General features: G+C 48.4%; 1 protein-coding gene across 1 annotated transcript in view; it reads right to left on the minus strand.

Moving 5' to 3' along the window:
• Positions 1-18,328, minus strand: part of LOC111833998 (uncharacterized) — a 36,055-nt gene extending 17,727 nt beyond the window's left edge. Inside the window, exons 1-16 of the mRNA XM_072711711.1 lie at positions 17,810-18,328; positions 10,893-10,988; positions 10,021-10,590; positions 7,997-8,162; positions 7,585-7,810; positions 6,763-6,936; positions 5,909-5,986; positions 5,520-5,531; positions 5,347-5,430; positions 4,839-4,892; positions 4,197-4,250; positions 4,043-4,096; positions 3,888-3,959; positions 3,456-3,515; positions 3,162-3,197; positions 2,926-2,952 (exon numbers count right to left, since the gene is read on the minus strand). Of these exons, the coding sequence (XP_072567812.1) occupies positions 2,926-2,952; positions 3,162-3,197; positions 3,456-3,515; positions 3,888-3,959; positions 4,043-4,096; positions 4,197-4,250; positions 4,839-4,892; positions 5,347-5,430; positions 5,520-5,531; positions 5,909-5,986; positions 6,763-6,936; positions 7,585-7,810; positions 7,997-8,162; positions 10,021-10,590; positions 10,893-10,974 (1,749 nt within the window). The 5' untranslated portion in view covers positions 10,975-10,988; positions 17,810-18,328. The remainder of the gene's footprint in view (positions 1-2,925; positions 2,953-3,161; positions 3,198-3,455; positions 3,516-3,887; positions 3,960-4,042; positions 4,097-4,196; positions 4,251-4,838; positions 4,893-5,346; positions 5,431-5,519; positions 5,532-5,908; positions 5,987-6,762; positions 6,937-7,584; positions 7,811-7,996; positions 8,163-10,020; positions 10,591-10,892; positions 10,989-17,809) is intronic.
• Between the last annotated feature and the right edge of the window lie 4,587 nt (positions 18,329-22,915).

Here is a 22,915-nt window from a genome sequence, read left to right on the forward strand (position 1 = left end):
GTTAAAATCCTATTTCTGGTATCAGTCATTGGCACTTTGACTAGTTAAAACTGAATTCCTGTTATTAGAAACTGGCATTTTATCTAGTTCCAAATAAATAAATGAAATAATTGAGAAAAACGTTTTGAGGCTCACCAGCTAAAATAGAATTTCCAATATCAAGAATTGGCATTTTAATTAGTTAAAACTGAATTTCTGATATAAACAATACACATTTTACCTAGTTAGAACTGAATTCGTGTCGTCTTCTAGAATGAATTAAAGCGGACACAGCTTGCCTTACACACGCGGGTCTGTGCCGAGGACTAACTGAGGGCCAGTCGGTCCAATCGCCACTGACCATTTCCGGTGGAAGTAGCTCTGACTTCCTGATAAGTGCACTTCCTTACCATCCATCCATCCTTCCATCCATCCATCCATCATCTGCCGCTTGTCCGGGGTTCGGGTCGCGGGGGCAGCAGCTCTACCAGCGACCTGCACTTCCTTACCATTGTCCCCAAGGCCGGCTGGAAAACTGCAGTGGTTCACTGGGTCTTATATAACTTCTAAAGTATATATGTGTGTGTGAGGCTGTCAATGTGGAGGTGAGATTAAATCATATTTAGACGTGCTAGCTTTCTCCAAAGAAACGCGCGAATGCTATCCTCAGCGCCATACCTTCCGGCTCTTTCTAGGCGGCTGCACCCTGGCTGCTCGCCGGCTCACGCCCTCTGCCCGCTGCTGCCCTCCGCCCGCCCACGCCCTCCGCCCGCCCACGCCCTCCGCCCACTGCCCCCGTCAGCCTTTATGACAGGAGGCCCTACCCTCTCTCCCACGGGTACATGTACGAATGACGAGCGAAGCCACAAATATCAACTGCTGGAAAACTTTTCCCACGGGAGCGAAGGCAAGTTCTCCACCCAAACTGGAATAGATGTCAGCCTTCTGTGCTGTCAGATACTGTGTGACAGAGTACAGTGTCTCTTTCATACGTCTTCGTGAATGCAGTGCATTTCCTCTGTACTAATGCCACTCTTACGCTTAAGGTTTGAACCATCTCGCCTAGTTTTAATCTATTCTTATTACCCAATCAGAATTCAGAAGCAGACACTAAAAATGACTTTTTAGTGTGAAGTGCTGATGCGTATGGTACAAAACTTCTAACTTCATTCTAACTTTATTTTTTTATTATTTATTAGTTTGCTGCAAGTCTTATGGTTCTCACCAGTTAACAAGATGAGATAGGACCGGTAGGTATCATGGCTGATTCTAGGACTTCGTAAGGACTTTAAAGGGGCCATAATTCATACAGTGGGGTCAAACTTATCATTAGCCAATGATGTGCTTGGAATTGGTGAGTGACAGGGGAGGTGGAACTCCGGGGCCAATCAGCTTTCAGCTGGGGGCAGTGCCCCTGTGGCCCCACCCCTGTACATGCCACTGGTAAGTGTGCAGAATGAGATCACTTAGGGGCTTTCGGTTTAGCCACGCCAGTTCGAATGTACTACCACTCCTCACCATCGGGAGGAGCTCTGTCAAACCCGACACAGAAACAGCCGTTAGGCCAGCTAGGGAACATGTGAAGGATCAGACCACCGCTGGGGGCGAGCAGGGCGGGCTGGGGGGTCACGGAGGACCACACAGGCGTCCTGGGGGTGTCCCCCTCTGATCTCAGCGTGAAATCTGGCAGCACGCTGATGATCTGATGATCTGCCGACAGGCCGAGCGGCTAGAACACTGCCATTGTGCAGTGGCAGGGGAGATAAAGCGACGAAGCGAGACTCAGACCTCGGCCCGGCGGGACGGGTCACGGGGAGCAGGGGACGGGTCACGGGGTATCTAAGACATCAAAGGGCCACCAAGAGTGAGCGGCCCTCTGTCACGCCTTCGTTACCCACCGCTACATCCTGCCTGTCGATCTCAGGAGCTGTCAGCCATAGCACGAGCACGAGCACGAGCACAGCCCCTCTGCTCCGCAACTCTCATCTCGAGGACCCTTAAAGGGCTCCCTGCTACCTACTGAACACAACATTCAATCGATGCCCATTTCCCTCACGCTACCTGATTTTATTTAGCCCTTAGTGATAAAATATAAATATGCATAAATAAACATGCAAAAATACGAAAGCAGAGAAGTAAGTAAAACATTCAGAACTGAGCATCTGACAGCAGAATATTTAGATTTAAAGATTACTAGGTATCATGAGCACGTTCTTGGAAGTTCCGCATTTCAGTGGCGTGCAGTCAGGTCTGGGAGTGAGTGCAGCTTTTCCTGATAACAAACGGAATCATTTACGCTGGCAAGCTGGCTCTCTGTGCTGGAACACAAAAAACACTTCTGTGTGATATGGGGTCAGGCGGGCGGAGAAACACGCGTCTGGCTTTTGCATGTACTGTAAACACCGTCAGAGTTTTGACTCCCTGACCTTCCTATCGCTGTTCATAACAGAAGCATAACCGTCTCTCAGCAGCTCTGGCTTCATTTCAAAGGCAGGCCTGCTCTAGAGAGCCGCTGGCGTGTGTAATGTTCCCTGACACGGTAGGCCTGCTCTAGAGAGCCGCTTGTGTGTGTAATGTTCCCTGACACGGATGCCTTTTGTAGATCGGCTGATTAGCGTATCTCCATCAAGCCGCTTTTGAGTGAATCTATCTCACAGGCTCTTATCTGCGTTTGACACCTTTCACTGCATTCAGATGTTACTCAGATACCCACCGACCCACAGACACTCAGATACCCACCGACCCACAGACACCCACTATTATAACACGAGTTGTAGCAGCAGTAGAGATCACTACCGTGTGCATTACAAAAACAGAAAAAAATGTACATTTTTAAGGTGTGAGAAAATAAAATGAACTGAGGGGTGGCCTCAGTAGTGCCTGAATGCAAATGAGCATTTCAGTGCAGTGGGGAGTGCAGCTTCTGAAGGTGTACGGCAGGCTCACCTTCTGGCCCTCCGCGCCCGGCGTGCCCTGTGGGGAGAGGGAGGACACTGAGGGTTACGCTGGGGAGGCACCGCAGGGGGCCTGACGCGGGAGGCAGTCGCCGCCAGACGGCCGCACGGCTCAGAAATCCGCAGCCCGGAAGTCGGGGAGCTCCAGTGCGTCTGTCTGAGAGGCCCAGTGAGCATCCATATCTGTATGAGGCCTGTCCAATCACTGAACACACGCCGAACACTTACGATTGGTCCGGGCAGGCCGGTCTCCCCTGGGCTTCCCTAGGAGACAGGAAGGAAGCACGTCTTCCAGTTACTTCATGAGAATTTAGCGTTGATTATTATAAAGTCCACACAGACACCAACGCACGGTTTACGATGCTCTTTGCTTCATTTAATGTAAAATAAACCCACAAGTCATCCTTGGCTGACTTTGTCAGAAAGACTGTTTCAATTTCTGCCTTTATAACAGAAAGTTCAGAAAATTCCAAAGTCTCGGGTGATACATAATAGCTTAAAGGTTTGTTTCCTCTCCGGTACCTTTTTCCAGTGGTGCGCCATGGCGGCTAAGTTTAATCGCGTCACACCTGGCCCTTTAGTCTGAAAGAAAGCAATGTAACAGAAGCAATGTTCCTTTCACTCTCTTCCATCTGCATGCATGTGTTCCTTCCTAAAAGTTACGTTACAGCAGCTATAGCAGCTTGTAGCATTTACACAGTTTGTTTCCCTTTCCATCTGTTCCATCTGCTTTAATTTCATTTTACAATGAATGTCATAAATACTCGTATCGACTTCTTGCGGCAGAGGCCTGTGATGCTGAATATCAATGAGATGCACATATTTCGGGGAGAAACCAGCTCGCTACAGAGGACAGAAATGTGCCATTAGCCAGCAGAGAAAACATAGCAGTGCCCGACTTTTACTGCATTACAGACTCGCGGGCAAGCGGGCTGGCTGAGCACAGGGCCTCACCACGGGTCCCGGGGGCCCGGTCCTCCCTGGGGGCCCGGTCCTCCCTGGGGGCCCCTGCAGTCCTCCATCACCCTGCGCACACAAAATTATGAGATTGTCTCACACCGAACACCGGACTGCCTTTCCCTCGTTCCCAGCAGGATGGGGGGGCTTGCCTTCAGTCCTGGGGGTCCGGGATATCCTCTTGGTCCTGGCGATGCCGGTTCACCCTGTCACACGGGCAGAGGGACAGACCCTGGGTGTTATTTAAGGGGCTCGATGTCACGCCACCGCCTTTATGGGAGCGAGTGTATTCTGGGCGCCATTCACCTTCTGCCCAGCCGGACCTGCTTCTCCGGGAGCTCCTGTCTGGCCCGGCTTCCCCTTCAGAAAGACAGGCTTGTCACACGCCCAGCGAGGAAATCCCCCCCAGCTCCATGCTGATACGCCACTGATACGCTCGCAGAAGATAATTAGTTACAGTCGGATGATGCGTGAAATGTGACCCTGGGATGCTGTGCGTCTCTGTGGGGTAAGACTCCGTAACCAGGTGGTAACCAGGTGGTCGCTGGTTCCAGACTCATACCCCGTTTGGCCCAGTGCGGGTCCTGCACACTGGCTGAGCTCCTGCTCTGACACAAACCTGCTCTCGCCTCTTTATACAGCTTTGGGTTTTATGGAGAACAAGATGGGTTATGAGAAAATGACTCATATTCCCCATGGAGATGAGTGAAGTATCGCTATTATTACATCAAAAATGTACATTGTGCGACATTTGAAATGCAGACGATGCATGGTCGCAGCGCAAACACACGTGTTAATAAGCTTCAGCATTTGATGAAGCTTATTAACTTCAGCACAGAAACCTCAGCAGCGGTTAAGGGGATTCGGTCAGTTTGACGCTTGTCACCAAAGTTCCACCAAAGGTGTGTGGGTGGAGAGAGACATGGCGGGGGGGGGGGAGGTACTCACAGGCTTACCGTCAGGGCCGGGGGGGCCTTCGCGGCCCTTCAGTCCATGGAGGCCCTGCAGGGACAGAATATATGCAGCCACATTGGCGCTGTGCAGGCCGGATTTTAACGGCTACGGGTCGGAAGGAGCAATGACTGTACATGACTTTAACAACTCTGAGCTATTAGTTAAGTTCTCCCCAAACGAGCTTGATGGGCCGAATGGCCTCCTCTCGTTTGTAAATTTCTTATGTTCTTATGACTGCCGGTGTATATATATATATATAGATATATATATGTTTGAAAAGTAGACTGTTCAAGGTTACTGGGGGTGTTTTTAAATGTTCATGACAAAAATGCGGAGTTTGTTAAATGGTTTGGCTAAATTTCTGTGTTGTACCGCGTGCAGGAGAGCCGACTCCAGAGGGTTAAGGTCCATTTTCAACTGGCAAACCCAACTGAAAAGCAGCAGTCATAGATATTCACGTAGCAGAAGGACTGCGATTTAGGCTGGGGGTGGGGATGCTTACCATGGGCCCCGGAGGGCCAGGGGGGCCTGGATACCCGCGGGGGCAGTGACAGTGCGCCGCACTGGGGGCTCGGTCTGCAGGGCACTGAGTAGGGCGAGACACAGCACCTGCTGACTGGCACAGACTGGCAGACACGCGTGGCACACGCACAGCTGCAAGGACCGGCAACTCACCCTGCTGTCCACCTGTGCAGAGAAAGATGTAGAGAATGAGTCGACAGCGGCATGCTCACGCCGCACTGACAGCCGAGTGGCTGGCAAGCGAGCAGAGGGCAGACAGGCAGACAGACAGACAGGCAGGCGGGCGAGCGGCTGGCAGGCAGACAGACAGACAGACAGGCAGGCAGGCAGGCGAGCGGCTGGCAGACAGACAGACAGGTAGGTGGGCGAGCGGCTGGCAGACAGACAGACAGACAGACAGACAGGCAGGTGGGCGAGCGGCTGGCAGACAGACAGACAGACAGACAGACAGACAGACAGGCAGACAGACAGACAGGCAGGCGAGCGGCTGGCAGACAGACAGACAGACAGACGACAGGCAGGCGAGCTGCTGGCAGACTCACCACGGAGACGATCTCACACGCCGCCTCTCTCTCCACCTGCTGTGGGTCACAGTACAGCCTCAGCTTCTGCACCTCGATCTGAAAGGGAGGGAAGCAGAGAAGCACACAGAGGTGACTCACGCTGGCTTTCTTGCCCGCTTCCATTACCCAATTACGCCGCAGCAGAGAGGTCCTTCACTTTAGAAACACCTGAGGAGCTCTAGGGCAGCGGGGGGAATCCTGGCTCTGGCTTCAAAGCTAACAGCATTAGCACTGAGAGGGACCACAGACTGACATAAATTACAAATGAGATTAGTCAAACTGAATGCTTCAGCGCTTAGTCAGAATGAAAATCTGCATAGCGCTCTGCCTAGTGGAACCTGACCCGCGCCGTGGGCCTCTCTCTCCTCTGCAGAGCACAGGGGGCCCTGACATAACCAGTAGTGATGAGTCTGGTGATTAACAGGCGGACCAAAGCACTTTGCAGCTGGGGAGGCGGGCACATCTGTCAATACAATCACCTAACCACTGGTGATTGACAGTGTTATTAACCTATAATATGCAAGAAGAACACTGGATATTTTTCCTAGGGAAAAATAAATATGATCATACTGTAAGAGCCCTAAACCAGTGTTTCCCAATCCAGTCCTTGGGGACCTGCATACAGTCCATGTTTTTGCTCCTTTTTTTGGAGCTGGGAGGGAGCAAAAATGTGGACCATCTGCTGGTGTTGGTCCCCACATGCCGGGTTGGGAAACACTGCCCTAAACTGTGAGGAAGCGATTAAATATAAAATCACTGAGAACAAACTCTGCCCAAAAATGTCCCTTTTAGCCGATGACACGGATGGAGACGCGACTCTCTGGCCGACCCACCGGGACGCTGACTCCTGTCCTGGTTGCCTTGGCGACCTGTGTCCGGCCGTTGATGTAGATGGGCATGACCTGGTCCAGAAGCCTCTCCGCCACCAGCACGTTGTCCAGGAAGCAGGCGACGCCGCGGGGCTGAACCTGCAGCTTCAGGTGGTGCCAGTCGCCATCGAACAGCCTCTGTGGATGAGCCGAGCTCAGCACGACACCCGCAAGCTCAGCGCGACACCCCCGAGCTCAGCACGACACCCCTCAGCTCAGCACGATACCCCCAAGCTCAGCACGATACCCACAAGCTCAGCGTGACACCCGCAAGCTCAGCGCGACACCCCCGAGCTCAGCACGACACCCCTAAGCTCAGCACGACACCCCCAAGCTCAGCGCGACACCCCTAAGCTCAGCACGACACCCCCGAGCTCAGCGTGACACCCCCACACCCTTCCCACGACAGCTATTGCACTTTATCTGAAGTGAGAGGTGAGAGTTACTGTAATCTGTGGGCGTAAATGATGGGGGCCTGGGGGGGGGGGGTGGCAGTAAAGGTCTTTTGATCGTGAGTGTGAAAGCATCACTCCACGCACCAGGAGCCCCGCTACAACTCTTTGCAGATAATTTGTCCAAACTGAATGCAGCATTTTCTCATTCATTCTGGCCCTGACCTACAGACTGCCAAGAACTGCCTAATTCTATAGTATATCTGAAAGCGTAGTAAGGTCACCATCCAACTCTGTGTTTTATATCTCTGCCCCTTTCCTGCTGTGTTTTCGGGCCGGTCCCCTGTTCTCCGCTTGCACACTTTGCATGTGTTTTTTAGCCCCTTCAACAGACCTTAATGGCCCCCTCGCTGAAGCGAGCCGATTGCAGCTGGCTCTTGGTGCTGGTGGTGCTGAACGCGACGGATCCGCTTTTGCCGTCGAGCGTCACGGCGACCTGCGTGGTGCCGTCCCTGGACAGGATCCTCCACAGGTCGAACGCTTCCCGGTCGGTGGGCTCCTTCAGCCTCAGCGTGGCCACGAACACGTAGGCCGGGGGCAGGCCCTCGGGGAAGACCCCCCTGCAGACAGCGACATGTACCAGGAGGAGATAAGAGTCAAACCCACCCCAGGCTGTGAATATGAGCAAGGAGGCAGGTCTTGGCCTGCAGGAGCATGTCAGACACCACAACTTTCCAAACACACATCGACTCTATCGCAGTGATAGCCTATGGGGGTCAGTGTGGGCCAGACAGAGGGTCACCCACCTGGTGCTCTCCGTGATGTCCACCGCGTGGCTCAGCATGTAGGCCCCCTCCGACTCCAGAGAGCCCGGCACCTTCGCGGCCTTCCGGTCAATCCTCATTCCCGATATCAGCTCGAATCCCTTCTCGTGTTTCGAACCCACAGGGATTTGCGCTGGACAAACAGACTCTGAAGGGTTAAAAATAACAGAAGATTAAAGTTAGCTCAAGTCCTAAAAGAACTGGGTCACTCAGTGATAGGTATTAATAAACCTAAATAAGTAGCAATAATAATAATATTACATTTATATAGCGCCTTTCACAACAACCAAGGTCGCTTTATAAGGAGGAGAAAAGAAAAGCTATACAGGGAGAGTAACGTTCATCAAACAGGAACGATTTTAAGTGGAACTTGTAATAAATGCAAACAAGATTAGAGAAAAATTTCATTTTACAAAAAATTCTTCGGAGTCAGTAATATGAGTAACGAGTAACAGAAGGTACTGCTAAATCTGAGCCGCTCTGTCTAATTATCAAATGCTCCAGAACATTCCGGCTGCCTTGTGGTCACATCTGCTTCTCACATGTGTAAGAGCCTCCGTGAGGCTGCTGCTGTCCACTCGACTCCCTGACCTGCTTCTGTGAGATGGGGTGCACATTGTAGCCCCCCCCCCAGCTCCCTGCGAGACACGGACTGTCCAGGTGTTCCCGAGAAGCAGACTGAGAAACATCACTCTTTATAAATCAGCGTCTCAGTCGATGGCGATATTTAAGGAGTAACACAGCTTATCGGCATTCTCAGTCTTACAGTATTATAAGGCAGAAAATGTCAAAGTGCACTTTCCACTGGCTCAGCTTTGTAGGTGATTATCTCACTTCCTGTTATTTCTTCAGCGTGCGCGGGAGCAGAGGTTTCGGTGGCTTGGAGATGACACCCCCCTCCCCCCACGAGAACAGAGGTTTTGGTGGCTCAGAGTCCCCCCCCCCCCCTCCACCACCACACGACCAAAGCCATTTTTATTGAAAACCACCTTCTCTGCTTCACTTGGCTACGTGGAGAAAAAAAGCAGAGTGATGAGTCGTCCTGCTTCTTTAAGCACCACCCGCCACGCCTGTGCTCTGTACAGCGATGAGTCGTCCTGCTTCTTTAAGCACCACCCGCCGCGCCTGTGCTCTGTAGAGCGATGAGTCGTCCTGCTTCTTTAAGCACCACCCGCCGCGCCTGTGCTCTGTACAGCGATGAGTCGTCCTGCTTCTTTAAGCACCACCCGCCGCGCCTGTGCTCTGTAGAGCGATGAGTCGTCCTGCTTCTTTAAGCACCACCCGCCGCGCCTGTGCTCTGTAGAGCGATGAGTCGTCCTGCTTCTTTAAGCACCACCCGCCTCGCCTGTGCTCTGTAGAGCGATGAGTCGTCCTGCTTCTTTAAGCACCACCCGCCGCGCCTGTGCTCTGTAGAGCGATGAGTCGTCCTGCTTCTTTAAGCACCACCCGCCGCGCCTGTGCTCTGTAGAGCGATGAGTCGTCCTGCTTATTTAAGCACCACCCGCCGCGCCTGTGCTCTGTAGAGCGATGAGTCGTCCTGCTTCTTTAAGCACCACCCGCCGCGCCTGTGCTCTGTAGAGCGATGAGTCGTCCTGCTTCTTTAAGCACCACCCGCCGCGCCTGTGCTCTGTAGAGCGATGAGTCGTCCTGCTTATTTAAGCACCACCCGCCGCGCCTGTGCTCTGTAGAGCGATGAGTCGTCCTGCTTCTTTAAGCACTACCCGCCTCACCTGTGCTCTGTTTTGGACAAAAGCATCCACTAAGTAAACAAAAGCTGACATGAATGCTGTAGTATGACACTGTCGACCGTAAAGGTGATTATACACACCACAATGTTGCCAGGCAACAGCCAAACAGGTGAGACAAAAGAGATCTCATCCGAATCTGGATGATATTGAAAAGTTGCCCGCTGCCAATGAAAGTTTTTCAAATAAAACCCTGGTGCCCAGTATTAATGTGAAAGTAGCTTGAGCAGCATTGGTGTATCGTCTCCCTAAGAGCCTCACCCTCACACAGCTTCTGCTGCATGGCACCCAGGATGTGCCCAATGGTGGTGTAGTCCTTTGCGTACAGCACGTACGCGGACGAGGGCCTGTTGGCAAAGGAAACCAGCTCGGAGCTGGCCACCTCGCTGCCCACACCCACGGCGAACAGCACGATGTTCTGGGCTCGGGCTTCCAGAGCGGCATCCACCACATCATCCTGCGACTTGCCGTCTGTCACCACCACGGCGATGCGGTGCCGGGCCGGCCTCGGGGACGAGGCACTCGAGGGCGGGGGGAAGACGTGCTCGCTGGCAAACCTGATGGCACGCCCCGACTGAGTGTTGCCACCCAGGTAGCTTATGGCGCCGATGGCCCGGATGAGGTCTTGAGCGCTCTGGTGCAAACCCAGCGGGACCTCTAGCCGTGGCGTGTCGCTGTACTGGACCACCGCTGCTCGTGTGTACTGGGGGCCCACCAGGAAGCTGCTGGTGACGTTGATGAGCCACCGCTTGGCCGTGTCGAAATCGGAAACACCCACGCTGGAAGAGCCGTCGAGGATGTAGACCAGGTCCATGGCTGCCGTGCTACAGCCTGCGAGAAGGACACCAACCTCAACCACGGGGATCATCTATACGCCAGCAGGCACTCTCAGGAGCATTATAGAGCAATATAATCATAATATTCATATGCAAATTAACCTTCCATCCACGTTCACTTAACCTACTGTGTCCTCTACCCTTCTAAGGCATAGAGTACCAGCTCCTGGGCTACACAGGAGAGGCACAGAATACCAGGTACAGAGTACCAGGTACAGAGTACCAGGCACAGAGTACCAGGCACAGAGTACCACGCATAGAACATCAGCTCCTGGGCTCCACAGAGGAGGTCCTTACCAGCACGGTTTTCCACCTGCGTCGGCTGGGCATGCTGCAGCAGCAGGAACATTAGAGTCCACCCCAGCATCCATGTCTTCATTGTATCTCAGCAAGCTTCCCAATATAAAATAAAAAGAGATGTTTACATTCTTCAGCAGACTCTTTTATCCAAAGCTATGAACGTTTATGAGAAGGCAGGTTCAGTCAGTCCCTGGAGCAATAGGGTAACAGTGGGCCCAACAGTGACATCACCATGCCCACCCAGGGATTAGACCCAGGAAGCGTCCAGTCACAGGCACAGCATCCCAGCGCGCTGAGCCACACACCCATTAATGAAAGCATTTGGTTACGGAAAACATGCCTTTGCATTCTCTGTTACTGAAAATAGGACACGTGGTGAACATGAGATGCACAAGTGCAGAGGAGACTGGAAGAAGGATTTGCTGTCCTGCACAATTCTTCAAGAAGGAAACGAATCCATGAGAAAATCTGAGTCTTACTGTCCAAAGAACATACAGCAGCTGTCAGCCCTTCCACGCACATGGGGCTCAGGTCGCCCCGACTGCGGCTGCGCCAGGACAGAGCCAGGGGCCGATTCCTTCGCTCAGGCTCTGAAGGCAGACGCTCTGAAGGCAGACGGACGCTCAGGTTTCCCAGACTGCGGCTGTGCCAGGACAGAGCCAGGGGCCGATTCCTTAGGTCAGGTTCTGAAGGCAGACGGACGCTCAGGTCTCCCAGACTGCGGCTGCGCCAGGACAGAACCAGGGGCCGATTCCTTGGGTCAGGCTCTGAAGGCAGACGGACGCTCAGGTCTCCCAGACTGCGGCTGCGCCAGGACAGAACCAGGGGCCGATTCCTTGGGTCAGGCTCTGAAGGCAGACGGACGCTCAGGTCTCCCAGACTGCGGCTGCGCCGGGACAGAGCCAGGGGCCGATTCCTTTGGTCTGGCTCTGAAGGCAGACGGACGCTCAGGTCTCCCCGACTGCGGCTGCGCCGGGACAGAGCCAGGGGCCGATTCCTTTGGTCAGGCTCTGAAGGCAGACGGACGCTCAGGTCTCCCCGACTGCGGCTGCGCCGGGACAGAGCCAGGGGCCGATTCCTTTGGTCAGGCTCTGAAGGCAGACGGACGCTCAGGTCTCCCCGACTGCGGCTGCGCCGGGACAGAGCCAGGGGCCGATTTCTTTGGTCAGGCTCTGAAGGCAGACGCTCTGAAGGCAGACGCTCTGAAGGCAGACGTTCTGAAGGCAGACGGACGCTCATGTCGCCCAGACAGCGGCTGCGCCAGGACACAGCCAGGGGCCGATTCCTTTGGTCAGGCTCTGAAGGCAGACGCTCTGAAGGCAGACGCTCAGCAACTATGGGCAGCATCTCAGAAAGCTGCAGAAAAGGCTTCTCCTGTGTTTGCTGGTGTCCATTAATTTAGGCTGAGCAAATGTAACAAGCACCCCCCCCAAAACCCCCCCCCCGCCCCGCCCCACCCACGCCACCTCCTCAGTTATTGGTTATTAATATCAACATGTCCTGCCCATAATTTAAAAAATCTGACTGCAGCAGCTTAGATTAGTTTTTAAAGAACGGAAAGATAAATGGTAAACAGGAATTTGCAAGGTAGTACCTGTGACTATTTCCCACACTTTGGTATCTCGTGCGACAACGACATGTGGGAGGGGGGGGGCAGTGGGGGCTTTCACAATCTCACATCTCAGATGTAACACCTCTAATTTCACAGACACATCTGTAGCAGGTTCTACAAAAATCTTGTAACATTATGTGAAAACAAGCTGTCCACGCAGCAGATAGTCACAGCGAATGCAGCTTTGACGGAGAGCAGCAACCCTGATAGGCATTCGGTCTCGTAACAAGTACACTGTTCACCACAGTTCTGCAGCACTTCATGGACAGGGGTCTAGCACTTCTGTGCGTTTCTTGTTTCATCTCTTGCACTACATCAATACCTGCAAGCTCCATCAAAAACATCCACTGCAATAATAAAGCTTCACTGCACTGATAAATAGTGCACTGAATGAAACAATTATATTCACTGCAACGAATTCCATATTTACTGCACTGATTTCACATCATGGACATTAGGCAATACAAAAGGACGGACTGGCAAACAAAAACTGGCAGTTGATTCAGAAAGCAGAGTGTAACCCATCACTGGCTCGGCAAGCCATCCCCTATCACCATACAGAGCTTATGCGAGGTCTGTGATCAGGTCACTGGGCACTTATCTCGACCTGCACTGCAACTCTGCTGCCAGTCAATCATTTCACAAAATGATACACTGGGTTAAGCTATTCGGCAAGCCGTCACCTATCACCATACAGAGCTTATGCGAGGTCTGTGATCAGGTCACTGGGCATTTATCTCGACCTGCACTGCAACTCTGCTGCCAGTCAATCATTTCACAAAATACATTGGGAGAAGCAGGCACTTCTTGTGATATTTCCGATTTTCTTTACTTCAGTTTCATTGCGGCGCCAGTGACAGTGCAATTAACAAAGCAGCTTATAACTGCAGGCAGCAGCACCGAAATAACTAATGAGATGGGTGAGTGAAAGGGCAAGGTACGCCCTGAGATGGGTGAGTGAAAGGGCAAGGTAAGCCCTGAGATGGGTGAGTGAAAGGGCAAGGTACACCCTGAGACGGGTGAGTGAAAGGGCAAGGTACGCCCTGAGATGGGTGAGTGAAAGGGCAAGGTAAGCCCTGAGATGGGTGAGTGAAAGGGCAAGGTAAGCCCTAAGATGGGTGAGTGAAAGGGCAAGGTGCGCCCTGAGATGGGTGAGTGAAAGGGCAAGGTACGCCCTGAGATGGGTGAGTGAAAGGGCAAGGTACACCCTGAGATGGGTGACTGAAAGGGCCAGGTATGCCCTGAGATGGGTGAGTGAAAGGGCAAGGTAAGCCCTGAGATGGGTGAGTGAAAGGGAAAGGTACGCCCTGAGATGGGTGAGTGTAAGTGAAAGGACAAGGTACGCCCTGAGATGGGTGAGTGAAAGGGCAAGGTACGCCCTGAGATGGGTGAGTGTGAGTGAAAGGGCAAGGTACGCCCTGAGACGGGTGAGTGAAAGGGCAAGGTACGCCCTGAGATGGGTGAGTGAAAGGGCAAGGTACGCCCTGAGATGGGTGAGTGTGAGTGAAAGGGCAAGGTACGCACTGAGATGGGTGAGTGAATGGGCAAGGTAAGCCCTGAGATGGGTGAGTGAAAGGGCAAGGTACACCCTGAGATGGGTGACTGAAAGGGCAAGGTAAGCCCTGAGATGGGTGAGTGAAAGGGCAAGGTATGCCCTGAGATGGGTGAGTGAAAGGGCAAGGTACGCCCTGAGATGGGTGAGTGAAAGGGCAAGGTATGCCCTGAGATGGGTGAGTGAAAGGGCAAGGTAAGCCCTGAGATGGGTGAGTGAAAGGGCAAGGTACGCCCTCCCTCTCCCTGCCATCGCCAGCCTCTCCTTGGCAAATATTATTTTCCTTCTTGCCACTTCGTTTAAAGTAACGAAGGAATCAGACGTCAATCTCTCAGCTGGGCGGCTCCCCGCCGAGCTAAACTGGCTGTTCATTAGCACGGAGAACGGGGTATGGAGTTCTGCACAGGGCCGGAGGAAGGCGAGATCTGAGGCCCTGACTATGTGACCATTACAAATGAGAGTGATTAGTCAATTGAGTAATAATGCAAGGCTGTAGGTCTGTACAGTCACACAGAAATGTAGCCAGCATTCCAGTAAGCTGGACCGCTTCTTCACACAGAGCTGTCATTATCTGACTCGCGGCGTCATGTTTAATTTCTATACCTTCCCTAATTACATCTTATGGGAGCATTACAACGATTTAAACGGGAGAAAAAGCAGCGAGCAGAGTCCATTAATTGAATTAAAAACTCGAGGACCGGAATGCCACCATAGACCTAAAACAGAGAACAAGCGCCTGTGCGGGTTTGTTCTAACCCCACCCACTGTCCACGATTGGCTGACGAAAATATGACGCCACTGGGTTGGTCAGCAAGAATAATTATGCAGTATACTATGCACTGCGTCGCACTTATCTCTAAACAGTGTAAATATGAGTATTTGTGTATTTATGTTTTAAATAGTAAACGTCGTACCCGTGTAATGCGTGCGTTTCGTTAGCGTGTAACACGGAGTGTCGTGTGAATTGTTGGATACTCTCTCTGTGCCGCTGCTCGTACTAGAGCAACAGTGGCTGTTAATAAAGAGAGTAACCTCCATTTCGGAATAGCTGGCATCTCCTGTGTTTTAAAGAGTCACACGGCCGCCATAATCCGTTTTATTACGCCCTGTATGTGGGTCTGCTGCATCGAAAACATTCTGCGCCTATCTATGGTTCTGGAGTTTGTAACACTGACTAATGTACCCATCCCCCGCCCCGCCCCGCCCCGCCCCCATAATAAATCAGATTATTCGATTATCAAAATAAAACTGCACAAGGTCCCACTTGTGACCAGGTTCTGTTTTAACAGTGAGCTGGTTAACTTTTTAACTTCTTATATGTTCTAAAAATATATATTTAAAAAGGTAAAGATCAAGTATTCCAAAACCTGTTTTTCCAAAAGTAGTTGCTGAAAAAGTGCCGGGTCGGCTTATAATCACGACTGTCTAATATTCTAACCAAAACGGTAATAAATTCATCACATCTGGCTCACACACCATCTCCTATTAAGACATCTGTTGCATTCTCTTGTTATTTTTATTAAACTGTCAACAACTGCCGTCTACAACCTCGGCTGGCTGGTTATCATTAAACCACAAGCGCCATCTGGCGGACAGCAGTAATATTTTGTGCAACAGTGGCGTGCCGCATATTTATTTTCTGTCTGTTTCTTTGCCTGCTTATTACCTCACAGAAAAGAAGAAAAAAAAAAACATGTTACGACAGCAGTTTACACTTTGGTAATCTTAGAGATGCCAGTCAGCCTGAACTTCAGACTACCGGAGGGACCCTGTGTGACATGGGAAGAACATGCAAACACCACACACATGCTGAACAATGGCAAGATGCTAACCCACAGCAATGGAGGCCTACTGACATTGCTACCCACTGAGCAACTATCTCACAACAGGCCTGCCTCTCAAAAGGCCTGATATGAATAATTAACAAGTATTAAAGATTATTTGAAAACATTTTCCTATTAATATCATCCATGAATAACACATATATGCCTACATTTCCCCTCCCTGTGCTGTATATGCCATATAAGTAATTAAGGACCATATTCCTGCATGGATCCTATGTATGTTTCACTTGTGAATACAGTCACGATAAAACAGATACTCAGCCTCTCCACATGCTTGGGCAACAGCGCGAAAAAGTCTGTCAAAGAACATTTATTATTCAACTGAATTCTGGCAGGATCTGATAAGAAAGTAGTCTGAAGTAAATTGTCAGTATTTCGAAGCTCAGTGACTGTTTTGGGTCACAAAGAGTTCATTTTTGCGTGTCCATAGCTAAGCACAGAGTAAAATTTTACTGTCAAAGATGTATTTTTAATTGCTTAAGCAAAGGTCTAAGTTTCTAATTTTTAAGTCTTTGTTCTGTTAATCTAAATTTAAAAAAAAATGCTTCTAGAGAGACAGAAAAAAGAGACAATCGAAAAGAGGCAGCGACGAGTCACATGGGGAGATAATTGAGGTTATGAGTTATATGATTAGTGGGGGTGAAGAGAAGCTGAGGTTTTTCAGTCATCCGTCTGAAGGTATCGGGAGCCATTCGAAGTAGAGATAAGTCAGACTTTTCCAGATCCATTTTTTTACATCCAACCAAAGCACATGCAAGATTTTCAATGATGATTCCTCACAAGAAAAAAAAAATTAAGAAATATATCAAGTTCCATCTTCATATTGCAGCAGGCTTATTGCTGACTAAAAATTCAAAGAGAAACGTGGTCCATGCTTCTCCTTGACAATGCTGCTGAGGTGCTAAATTATCAGTGACATTACAGAGAATCCACAGCCTGCATATCCATCCCTACATGATACCATGGAAACACTAGCTTTCGAATGGCACCAGCAAGCCTAATAGTTTGTATACATCAGAACATACAGGGTTCGGTCATGTCACTGTAACCACAAGGTTGTCTGTTCAGATCCCCAGAGGGCAGTTACTGCAGTAACCCTGAATAATCTGACCCGCTCCAGCAATCCACTCCAATTACTGAAACTTTCACTGCTCACTCGTGGTCGATGTCAGTGTGAACGACCACATGGGCCCGAGCCGTCTTCCGGAAAGCTCTCTGGAGCCACACGGAAGAGCAGGCAAGCCGACTGTGGCGCTACCTGCCTCTGCGTCACAGGTAGCTTCCATAATGGTCACTGCAGGGTGGCACGTCATGTGGGACGCGGCGGCCAATGGGAATCCGCCACACCCCCAGAGTGACCAGCACCACGCATGTGGACCCGGAGGCCGCTAATGGCCAAGCCAGAGCCCCGCCGTACAGGGATCGGACCTCAGCTGGACTCCGGTGTGTCGGTGGCTCTGTGCCTGTCCTTTCAGGGGAAGAGGTGCTTCACCCCGAATACGTGTCCACAGCCCCTTCATCGCCACAGCACTCCCTAAATATCACCCCTCGGGGGTGCTTGTCCAGGGCCTGGCCTTGCAGCACACATGCAAGACAGGTACCGTACTGGGAAGCTGGCAGCTTCTGAAGATTCTGGAAACTGCATTGGGGGTCACCCAAAAGGGCAAGTAAGTCCCAGGGCCAGAATGTCCCCTGGCACCACTGCCAGCTGTAACGGTACAGCCGTACTCAGTAATAGTTTGGAAAATAAAAATTTTAAAAATTAAACATATATATATATATATATATATATATATATATATATAAACACACTTGTAGGTATTTGTCATATTCTGTTTGCTGTTCTGCATTATTTGGTAATAATATAAAAATATCTTACTTTAAAAATGTAAATTTTGTTACATACCTCTATTCCAAATGCCAAATTAATATATTCGCTCGCGAAGAGAATATCAAAAGCGGCTGTAGTAGGACTGACACATAAAACTTACAGGAGCGCAGGGTTTGATTCGCAGCCAGGAGGAGAAGCGCGTTTTATACTGAACCATCTGGTGACGTAGTTCTTCACGGGAGTTACTCCCTCTGTTATGAATGAGGGAGGAGATAAAAAAGAACGAAAGTATATTTTTCTCCACCTGTAAAATACCGTGTCGTACACATTCCCGTTAAACCGAATGAGCCTGGCATCAGATATAAAATATTTTAGAAATATTAATGAATTTGTATGTTGGGAGTATACTGATTATCCTGAATATTATTAGTTTTCTCATATACAGTAACAATTTAATTTCCGTATTTGTCTAAAGAAGTATAGCAACACTTATTCCTGCACATATAAAGTGTAATTAACATATATTTCCTTATTCCTGCACCTACAGTGGCCCGCGTCTCGGGCGCCTTTACTGCGTGCTATCGCTGAAACGGTCCTTCGGTCTCGCTCGTGCGGCGCAGCGCGCGCGCAGGCGCGCGAGGCAGACAGCGAGGCACGCCACCGAGCGTCCACGCCCACGCACGCAACCGCGGCGGGCACAAACCCCAGAATTAGCGCGACTATTTTTGATCAAAGGCACCGCAAGACATGTGTAACCGTTTCCAAAAATGAACACGGAGAAGACAAGAAGACAAAGCCACATCAGAGGTGGTTGGAGGTGACTGCTGAAAGTGAACCCCGAGAAAGCGCCTGTAATTAATACCGCCACTTTCTTTAGAATACCGTAGTCCTCACGGTACGATTGCATGGCAGTAGACCTACATTTCCTTCTCCCTCTGATCCATAATTGATATGCAGTCCCATTGCTTTGTAATTAAGCAGAGCTTTATATGCATTCGCTGTAGTGTAGTATTCCGTTTCATTTCAGATACAAATATGTTTGGGACATGAATGTATTACTGGAGTACACGGGACGAAACATTTAGCCTAATTTTAAAGAAACGGGCTCATAATCTGTTAAATGTTTATTAAAAGTGCAGTGCTTTGCTGGATATTTTCTCTTTAATCTCCCTGCGGCCTGGTTAGTGCGAGTCGGGGGGCTTGTGTTGACATGTTACCCTTTAATTCTCTGAGGAAGTGTAGTTAGTGATGATTAACGGTAATTAGAGTTCATTTAAAAAATAATTATAACAACAAGTAAATTATCCGCGTTTCACATGCAAAGAGGGGCGTTTTGCATTTTATGGTGTACAAAAATATCACCAGGGCCATATGTACACGTGCTTCATATTGCTACACCTCAACTTAAATAAAAGGCCAGGAATAGATTGGTATGAATTGACACTGTGGTGAGTATATCCTGTGCATTAGGCCAATATAAACATGTGTTCCCCATGTTTTAACAGCAAAAGCGTTTCTTCAGAATGATGTGTGTTTTTTAGTGGAAAATGGTGAAAAATTTGGGGGAAAATCTTACCTAGTAGATGGTATTTATAAGACTGGTCCTAGTATTTATGGATTCCTGTTGGTTCAGTGCCAGAAAAACAAACATGAACAAAAGAGGAACATTGTTTGAGAACTTTCAGTTGGCATGACCCAGCCGTCATTCGGGGAATTCTTGAAAACCTTCAAAAATATTTCTTACTGAGAGAAAATTCAATTAAATTTTATACATTTTAATATAGTGCCTTTCACAACAGAGTCGCCCCAAGGTGCTTTACATGGATGTGTTGTGATACATTGAGCATCATTAGAGAGAGTAATACAGAATGGGGAAAAAGGAAGGAAAGAAATGAAATAATGAAAGCCAGATGACAACGGAGGAGAGAAACCAAAAACTCACAAGTGGGGCAACGAGGCACATTTTTTGTATTTTGTATTAACGGAGATTTTTAAATTAGGAGAGGTAAATTAATGAAAATATTTTTTTCAATTCAACTCTAGAGTGCTGAACGGTTCAAATAAATCATTAAAAGCCCAAAATTAATATGATTTTCATGCCCCTGAAGAGTGTATGTAAACTTCTGACCACAACTGTATTGTCAAAAATGTGTGGTTGGTACCCCAGTTAGTTCTGATCCTAGTGATCTTGTCTGTTGAAAATAAATGTCAAACCAAAATTTTACCATTGTGTGTAATCCTGCTGTTTGTACATGAACAATAAAGAGCAAGGGAGTAAAATCTGTGAATCATGGAGAAAATGTACAATAATAATATTGAGTATCATATGAGAAATTACCTAGTAACATAAAAGAAATGCTTACTGAACACATACTCACTTCATATGAAAAAAAATAATATATTATAAAATAAGAACAGTATTTTCTAATCTGAAACAGGAAAACGTACAAGAAATGTATTAAAAATGTATCATATCCCTACATTAATATGGTGTTACATGTGCATTTCACATAAAATTAATATGGTACAATATAAAGAAGTATTAGAAACTTTTTATTCTATTAATGTAAGCACAAGAATCCCATGTAAATTTCATGTGGGATTTTTTTGTATGGATGCAGCCATAATTATATAAGAAAACGCACTGTTGTAGGGAACTTATAAAAACATACAAAGTAGTCATACTAGAGATGTGTAAGAAAACATTCTGCTAACCATATATGAACCATTCAGTTTTTTTAATGGGCTGTATGTTACAAAAAAAATGCCTTTGTGTGTGTGTATGTGTGGATTAGGTTTATATTACATTGCCTGGACGAAATAAACCCCACAATGTAATAAAAGCCTGTTATTTTGACATTGTGGGGACGATGTTTCAGGTCCCCACAAGGATCTGTGAATACAATCAAAAAAGTTAAAATGCCAAAAGTCTTGTATTTTGTTTGGGTTACTTATGGTTAAGGTTAAGGCTGGGTAGGGGTTAGGGTTGTCATGTTGGGATTAGAGTTTTCCCTATAAAAATGAATGGAGAGTCCCCACAAAGGTATAATTACAAACCTGTGTACACGTGTGTTTGTGTGTGTGTGCTTGTGCATGACAGACAGCATAGCCTGGAAAGGCCAAATTTCGCTCTAGGCCCAAATTTTTCATAGAATTACTGGTTTTAAATATTCATAAAAATTGAGGAAGCAAAAACTTGCAAATGACGAACAATTGGGAAAGTTGTGGGTGGCGAAGACTGTTTGCAGTGGTCCATATATCACAGGAATCATTGGCACATTTCTGGAGCTGTGACATTTTAAAGTGGGACCACTATAGTGCCCCTTTTCGTTTCCAGTGTCAAAGCTGCGGGAAATCAAAAGCTTTTTGAAGTTTTCCAAAGCCTACACTCACCAGATTGGTCTGTCTGGTGTTATTCTGCATGTTGAATTTGCATTTTCCTCTTCTGAGAGTAAGTATCTGTTTTTGCCAATCTCGTACCCGGGCCCTGGGGACTGCTTGGCATTATTCCTAATATCCATCCGTATTCATATAGCACTGTTTTAACCACAGGGTTTACATAGTGTTTTACGGACATTTTAAAAGAAGAACGGAAATGTAAAACACAGATGAGAATGAGCACAAAAAATAAAATAGATGTAGAAAATAAATGAATACAATAACTGAAATGACTGAAAATGAATGAATACAATAACTGAAATGACTGAAAATAAATGAATACAATAACTGAAATGACTGAAAAATTCGATCAGAACTCGAACTTTTTAGGATTCGATTCGGAGTCCGGAACGGATTAAGTTCGAGAACCGAGGTACCACTGTACTCAGAAATAGTGTATTACACGTACTAAAAATTATGTAAATAGTGAAAATAAGATTTCTTTAATATCTGATATTTTTTGTCAAAATTTTACAATAATTTGTTGCATGTCATCAACACCAAAGAAGTCCAAGTACCTAATGCTAGTCTTTCCCAGATAAATGGTTGAGCCTGTGCTCAGGCCGCAATCTTCACTGTCAACTGTGTCCAGATCTCAAAGGCGAAAAGATGGGATATGTGAAAAGAAGCATTCCGATGTGCTCATGCAAATGGCAAATGAAGCATTGTTTCATTTCACCAGTGTGTAACTTGGTGGGAATTTCACCAAAGGCCAGTGTGACCTCAGCACCCATCTCAGCCATCGCATTTGGAATGAAAACCTCTGAATCACCATCTATAATCAAATTTGAATCCCCTAATTAGAACATGGCTAGGAAACTGAGTTCTGTGTCATATGTACAAAACAATTCCTTTAATTATTCTGTTTTTTTTGAAAGGCTGCATATCTGAAAGTCTGACCTGTATGTTTGAGCTAAAAAAAATGTCAATAGGAGGAATAAAACTCACCGACCACTTAGCATGTAAGTCAACAGTACTCTTTATTTTTGCTTTCATAGCCCTTTCATTATGAACATACATGAGGCTGGTGTCTGGGCTGCCCCTGTCCTCAACATACATCTCACGGCTCTGTTCTACAGTTCTGTCATGGCTGGACTCTACTCAGTCTGACCTTGTCGGTCTCACCAGTTCCATGTCAGACTTCGTGTACATTGGGAAGGGTCTTCTCCTGTTAAACTGCCTCATAGGCCTTCTCCTCTGCTTCTCCGGGGCTTCCCTCAAATCACTTTCTGATTTGGTTTTTCTCATGTCCAGTCTGGCTCTCAGCCGCTGCATGTTGTCTGGCTGCTTTGACACGATGCTCCTGCCCAGCCTGCTCCTCACAATCCTGTGTCGAAGCTGCTCTCCATCATCTTTCTCTTTCACCACAGAGTCAGCCCTGGCCGGTGGGCTGCTCACCTGCTGATTTTCTTCTTGATTCTCAGCAGCGGGACAATCATTGGCCATGTCATGGCTCACTTCATCCATGTTAACCATGTCTCCCTCTCTTGGCCTAGTCCTTCTCAACTTCCTGCAGAAACTGAGAAGACAACACTTCTTCTTTGGGGTCTGAACATTTTCATGTTCGAGGTCCTGCACCTTTGTGCAACTTAAGCCCATAGTGACAGAAATTATGCAAACGAAATAGCTGAGCTTCTGATTCATTAGTGCTTTCTTTGAGATAGTCTCTAAGAATGAAATGTGAAGGTGAAAGGGCCCTCCATATACGGCATCTCATTTCATTGTTTATACTAGTACAGGGTT

The sequence above is a fragment of the Paramormyrops kingsleyae genome, chromosome 4, assembly GCF_048594095.1.
Source record: "Paramormyrops kingsleyae isolate MSU_618 chromosome 4, PKINGS_0.4, whole genome shotgun sequence".
Classification (NCBI taxonomy): domain Eukaryota; kingdom Metazoa; phylum Chordata; class Actinopteri; order Osteoglossiformes; family Mormyridae; genus Paramormyrops; species Paramormyrops kingsleyae.